Source organism: Camellia sinensis, chromosome 1 (assembly GCF_055761805.1).
Source record: "Camellia sinensis isolate YWXY chromosome 1, ASM5576180v1, whole genome shotgun sequence".
NCBI classification, from domain to species: Eukaryota; Viridiplantae; Streptophyta; class Magnoliopsida; order Ericales; family Theaceae; genus Camellia; species Camellia sinensis.
The window spans coordinates 148,282,619-148,289,680 of record NC_138961.1 but is presented as its reverse complement, the minus strand read 5'-3'; the positions used below and the strand labels follow the sequence as shown (position 1 = coordinate 148,289,680).

Below are 7,062 nucleotides of genomic sequence, written 5' to 3'. Positions count from 1 at the left end.
AAAATCAGCATTTATTGATTTGGTCAAAATCTTTATTTACTTTTTCCAACCCACATGCCTGCATTTATTGATTTGGTCAAAATCTTTGATTAGCATTTAAAATCCCCTTATACAAATAATTATAGATATAGCCTGTGCATAATTACTGTAGTAGCCTTTTTAATTTCTTCTGTACACTATGGTTAATGATAAGATTGTTAAATTATTTTTATAAAAAATCTTTAAAAACATAATTTATATATTTAAAAAAATTAAAATAAATATAAATATCTATAATTATCCCGTGCATAGCACGAGTGATAGGCTAGTTATCAATTAATCATATTACTTATAGATCATTAAGCCTCCGTTTGGGAAGTGGGTTGGCTTTTTGGCTTTTTGGCTTTTTTGGCTATTTTAGCCTGGGCTTAAAAGCTTGGTTTGGGAAGGGCTTTTTGGCTTTTTAGCTTTTTTGAATTTTTTTGTGAGAAAAGAATGTAATGATTATGGGTTGGATGTGATGTTTTGTTTATTATGGCTAAAATAGCCTATTTTATTTTTTGTGGCTAAAATAGCCAAAAAAGCCTGCAAACCCACTTGCCAAACACAGGCTAAGTCTAAAAAATAAATTTAAAAAATGATCTTATATATCATTTTCAGATTAAAAATTAAATTCAATTTTTAAGTATGTGATAATCAATTAAAATATTAAAGATAATACTCATTTTTATATCTTATTTAATTATCAATTAATTGTATCATTTATATATGGGGAACTTACTGATAAGTCCCATGTACCAAGTTCAAGATCCAGCTAATTCCCAAACAAAACACTTGCACCAATTAGTCCAATACATTTTTAATTGTTACCAAAAAATTCTTTTTTTTTTTTTAATTTACAGACACTGTTCACATCTTACTATCGTCGGACTTCTGTTTAACGGTTGCCGAAGACTCACCGGAATGTCTAGAATATTGCTGGAAAAAAAAATTAAAAAACATGTTATGGAACTGTAAAATTTTACAGTTCTAAAGAATGTTATAAAATTGTAAAATTTTACAGTTTTAAACCATGATTCATTCCAGCACCAAAAAAAAAATTGAAACTGCAAAATTTTACAGTTTTCACCACCTATAACTAAAACTCAAAAACTACTTGTTCAGAATTCGAAAATTTTCTCCATTAGAACAGAAAAACAGAAGTGTATAGCAGAGAAAAAAAAAAGAGATCGAAGGAGAAAGGCGAATTTAGAGAGAGGATTGTACTCCGACAATTATTTTTTGTTTAGATCTAGCCAAATCTGATGTAGATCTACTCAGATCTGATGTAGATCTGATCTACATCATATATAAGTAGATCCACCCATCTTCTTCGTCGGAAATATATATTTTCGCCGTCGGTGAAAGTGAAATCACGAGTTGATTTCGATGGTTGGCGGTTATCAGTGAACCCCGATCAATGGAGAAAGACATGAACACTTGCACCATCGTCTATGACGAAGACGATGAGAGAAAAATGTAGAAAAAAAGAGAAAGAAGAAAACGTAAAAAGGGAGGAAAAAATCAGAGAGATGGAGGAAAAGACTTTTGGGTGTATCCAAAAAGTTATGGGATTAAATGGTATTCACATGTTCCGCATAAGACCTGTGGGTAATTTCTCCTTTATATATTATTAGGTATATAAAATAAGTTTAAAAAATAAATTTGTATTTTTTTTAATTTAAAAAAACAAAAAGAAAAATGAAAAGGAAGTTCAGTCGCTCTTTCTCTATCCACACTCTTTGTCTTGTTCCGATGTCATCGATTCCACAACAAACCAAAAAAACAGTGGGAACAGAGAGAGAAAAGGGGGAGACTACATCCACAATACAGTCATATTCATTCATCATCAGATTCATAGCCCAAAAAATTGGAATATTGAAATTAAGAGAGTAAAAAAAAAAGAAAGGAAAAAGAGAGAAGTTGGAATTTTTCATTTTCAGAATATGCCCTCATGTATCTGTCTAATTTTCCAGAAAATTCCATGGGTTACATCCGCAAATAAACCAAAATCCCGGACTCTTTCAGATAAAGTTTCAATACTTCTCTCGATCTCTTCTCGCTAACGGTGTCCGAGTGTGTGTGTGAGAGAGAGTTGAGGCTCTGAGCCAGATCCGTGGGCTTCGTACCAAGTTTTGGTTTTTTTTTTTTTATTAATTATTATTATTTTTTTTTAATCAGAGGTTTTGGTGATTGGTATTGTTGTTGGGTTGCTTTGGATCTAATAAAAATGGATACGTGCTCTGTTTTCTTCGAAATCAATGGTAGTACATGATTGTTCTGTTGTTACCTTTTCGGCCATACGGACGTGTAGATTTCACTGATCATATTCACCTGGTTTTCAGAGTACTTGATAGATCTGGTGCTGTAATTTACACAATTTGTGCTCATCATCGGATTTGATTTGAATATAGTTTTAGAGAGAGAGAGAGAGAGGGGAAGTTGAGAAGGGATCTGAAGTTTGGTGTTTCGATCGGATTGGATTGGATTGGATTGGATTGGATCGATTAGGGTTTGGAGGATGGATTTGGATGCGTTTCGGATGATTTTGTCGAATTCGAGAGTGAACGTGTGGGAGTTAATCGACACGGCAATCACGGTGGCTTCGTTGGACTACGGGCACGAGTTGAAGGATCGGAGGGACAGAATCGTGGAGCGACTCTACACAACAACGAGCTCTGATTTGCGGTGCCAGAACTGCGACGTTGATCTCCAGAGACCCAACGGCGTTCCCAAAAACGAGGCTTTGTCTTTGGATTTCATCAAGGAAGAGAGGAGTCATGATGATGAACATGAACAACAACAACAACAAAAGGAAGGAGGTTCGCCTTCAACTCCGCAGTCGATTCATAGAGACGCCGACGACGACGATGACAATGAAGAACGAGATCCGTACGGAGGTTTGTTCGACGATGAAGAGACCAGAATTCTTAACATCAAAGAACAGCTTGAAGATCCAGACCAGGTATTCATTCAATTTTATCTTCAATTATTGACTCTTAGTTTTCTGATTGTTATTATTATTACGAGTAATAATTTTTGAAACTGTGTTGTTGAACCATAATTTCTCTGTTTCAGTCTGAAGATTCCCTGGTTGAATTGCTTCAAAGCCTTGCAGATATGGATATAACATTCAAAGCACTCAAGGTAATCGAAGGCATGTCTGATATATAAATATATATATATATATATATTTCATTTTCATTCTTTCTAAGAGTATCTGTCTCAGGAAACTGATATTGGAAGGCATGTGAATCGTTTGCGGAAGAATCCATCAAATGATGTGCGGAGATTGGTTAAACAACTCGTCAGGTTTGAAGATTCGAAACTAAAACAAACAATTTTGGAAAGAAAATAGTGTGTTTGTTTGTTTTACTATACACAGACATAGACAAATAGTTGTGGGAGTTGTTAGATTATGTTTTTGTTTTTTTGTTTTGTTTTTGTTTTTTTTTTTTTTATTTTTTTTTACAGAAAATGGAAAGATTTGGTTGATGAATGGGTTAAGTTGAATACACCCAATCAACTTGTTTCTTCTTCTCTCATTGGTAATATCATCCAAAATTCTAAACCCTCTCTTGCTTTCTGTTTCTAGATAGAATTATTACTTGTTTGAATTGAACTAAAAAAGAGGTTCATTAATGGTGATAGTGGGGGTGTTGGCAGCTGATGGAGACTCTCCTCAGCAGAATGTTCCACCTAGTAATACCCGAAACGGTCTTCACCACCAGGTAAAAGTTAGCGTTTGCTTCCTCACTTGGCTGCACTTTTTTGAGAAACAAAAGGTTTTTGTGAAAATTCCAAACTTTTGATCTCCAAAGTTGTGGTCTTTACAGGTTCCTGATTTTGCGTACTCTCCAAATCCACACAGTAACTACCGAATCTGATTCCTAGCTCAATTGGATCTATTTGTTTTTATCTTTTCGTGGATTTGATTTGATAGATATATATAATTTTTTTTTGTCTTTTTTTATTAAAAATTGTTGTAGATGGGAGCTCTGGTTCAGACAAGAACAACTCTGAACCTGAACCTAAAGCAAAAGTAGTTCCTCGAAGAGATGCTCCTGCTGCCAAACCGACCCATTCTATTCCCCTAGCTGCTTCTGCCCCTCCTCCCAAGGTACCCTTTAAATTGTCCTCTGTTTGGGTGATGAGAAAACTGAGGAGGAAATAAGTGGAAAAGGGCGTTTTTGGGTCTTTTGATTTTTGCATTTTTTCAATCATCCCCAATAGAAAAACAAAAATGAACTTAATTTTAGGCTTTTTAGAGATGAAATATTTCTGGATTCCACATTTTCTTAGCAAGCACCGGACTCCCGCGGTAAAAAGATAGTGTTGTGAATCACATTGCTTTTACTGTGAATTGCAGAGACAACAGAAGGAATCAAGCCTCGACCTTGAAAGGCTGGCTTCAACAAGAAAACGGCTTCATGAGAATTACCAGGAAGCTGAGAATGGTTTGACTTTTTGTTTCTCTCCCTCCCACTGTTTTCTTTTTCTTTTTCTAATTATTATGATTTTGAACTGATTGATTTATGTTTGTTTGTTTATTTTGCGAGTGAAGCAAGGAAGCAAAGAACGATTCAAGTGATGGATATTCACGAGATACCAAAACCAAAGAATACCTTCTTTGCCAAGAATAAAGGCGGCCCTCATGGAAGACACCGATGATGATATATGATCATGTGTTATAATTGGTCAAACAAATTACCACTATCTCACTCAGTCACTTCCAACCAAAAACAAAAAAAAAACAAAAAATGGACTGTAAAACAGGGTTACCATAAGGCGGTTTCTCCTGTTATAAAATTTTTCCCCCAGAAAATTTTACTGTTTCATCGTTAATTTGATTTGCTTCATTATCTGTGAAATTAAACAAAGCGTATTGAAGTGCACAACTTACTTTTGAGGTCCTTAGGTCTCCTTATCCCAAAATGCTTTGGATGTTTCTCATCTCAAAATTTTTACATTGACAGATTTTAGGACTGTTTTAGGATGAGGAATACTTAGGAAGGTTTTGTTACTCGGGGCAGGATTTGGATCCTCTCCAGCAGTCCTTCCTCCAGTATTATCCAGCACTTTCAACAATATGGCGACATGTGGCTGGGAGAGATCTAAGCCATTGAAACACGTCCATGTTGCAGAGAATGAGAGAAATTAATGGAACCTTGTTCTTGCTGACAAAATGATTTTCACAATAATGGACGGATTTTTTTCTCTGTTGTTTTTGTGATCAACACATTTCTTTCAGAACTTAAATTGAATCAGAAATCAGTCCTCTTTTCCTCAATTCAGCCATGGCTATAGATTCAATTTAGGGAAGAATTGGGGTTGGAAGAACCGGCAGAGTGCACACAACAGTATCGGCGTCGGGAAGAACCCTCCGCCCATCAGATTCCATTTTGTGATTAACCCTTCACCCAGCACTAATTTTTTTATCTTATATTTTAATCAAAAAGTTATTTGATCTTCTTTTGCCTCAATTGCAATTCAGGTACATAGATAATAGATAAAAGAAATTAATTTGCAAATTATATCAAGAAAGAAAAAAAAGAAAAAAAAAATTGTGAATAATAAACAAAACCAGTGTACCTGTTACTTGTTGGAGATCAAATTCTCCAAAGTGAGCCAATGCAAATGGATTTGAAGATTAAATCTAAAGTGAGCATCAACGACATCAACCCTGGGAACACAAAAACAGCACACCCAAAAAAAAACAAGAAATTTAAATAAGCATGGAATCCATTGCTACTATGTTTTTCCCTTCTTTCTTATGTAGAAATTGGAAGATCTACTGGAGTAAAGTGAGAAGAGAAGATGTGATTTTGGTCTAGCATTCAATTTATTTCTCTCTCTGCAACGTGGTAGCTTCTAGTCCATTGGATTTGTTTTTCGCCACATGTCACCATCTTGTCAAAAGTGTTGGATAGTACTGGAAGGAGGACTGCTGGAGAGGATCTGGATCCGCTTAGTTGTTAGTTAACTCTCTCAAAAATTAATGTACATTATTTCATAAAAATCAATAATTAAAAATGTACACTCATTTTGTGCTATGTAACATCATGTAATTTCCATGTGTGTTAAAGGGAAAAATTATTAGATATTTTTATATTATCACGTGACATTGTGTACATAGGATTCCTAATTAAGGAGAAATCACAAACAGTAAATGGATTATTTTATTTTTTTCTTTAATGAGAAGTCACAATACACTCAATATGTCTCTTTCATAAATTTTTCATTATAAGATTGGTTTGCAAAGTGTTTTGTGGCTATTGAATAATTACCCGTATGAAGGTGTTACGAACTCTTGAATTGAGGGAGCTTCTATTTTTCACACATCAATTCTTCTATGTGGACATCTTTTCTCAAGCCACACATTTAATTAATTAAAAATATTATATTTTACTCAGTGCACAACTTATCATACAAAAAATATTTTTATCTTCTTCATCCTTCAAACCTTAATCCTATTCCTAACCCTAACCTTAACCTTAACCTTAACCACCACCCACTTCTACCCTGGCCACTACATCGCCACAAACCACCATGAACCTCTGTTACCACCGCGAGCCCCCTTTTGTGAACACTCCACCATTGCGAACCCTACATTGTGGCCCCTCAAAACATCCATTATAAGGAACCCACCATCCACAAACCACCTTCCGTCGCAAACTGCCATCGTCACAAACCCCTACCCATGAACCACATTCCATCACAAATGCTTCTTGAACTCCCTCATCCCTCTTTCTCTTGATTTGGCTTATTTCTCTCTTTATCTTTAATCATAACTGCTGTCGAACAAGGAGGTGAAGGGGTTGGGATTGTCGTGGATGATGGAGAGGTTGGGCTGGTCAGTAAAGATATGAAAAGGGGTGTCGACAAAAGGAGAGGTGGGAGAAGGTTTGGAGTGGTTGTGGCTAACATCTAAGACCTCGTTTGTTTTCAGAGGTAGAATGGAAGAAATTGATAGTGAGGGGATTAATAGTGAGGGGATTAAGTAAAATTGTATTTGTTTTGATGATAGTTGTTAGTGTAGAGATT

At 35.3% G+C, this 7,062-nt stretch overlaps 1 protein-coding gene across 2 annotated transcripts; it reads left to right on the top strand.

Annotated features, from left to right (window-relative positions):
* The first annotated feature begins 1,704 nt into the window (after positions 1-1,704).
* Positions 1,705-4,931, top strand: LOC114296043 (Transcription elongation factor (TFIIS) family protein). Of its 2 annotated transcripts, none has more exons than XM_028240333.2 (9): positions 1,705-2,983; positions 3,097-3,165; positions 3,248-3,330; positions 3,493-3,566; positions 3,685-3,749; positions 3,855-3,888; positions 4,008-4,138; positions 4,388-4,475; positions 4,583-4,931. In XM_028240333.2, the coding sequence occupies exons 1-9, from the start codon at positions 2,540-2,542 to the stop codon at positions 4,687-4,689; spliced, it is 1,095 nt and encodes a 364-aa protein (XP_028096134.2). In that variant the 5' UTR covers positions 1,705-2,539; the 3' UTR covers positions 4,690-4,931. The 2 variants fall into 2 exon arrangements, with proteins under 2 accessions (XP_028096134.2, XP_028096133.2); XM_028240332.2 differs by having other exon boundaries at positions 1,724-2,983; positions 3,670-3,749.
* Positions 4,932-7,062: the final 2,131 nt, after the last annotated feature.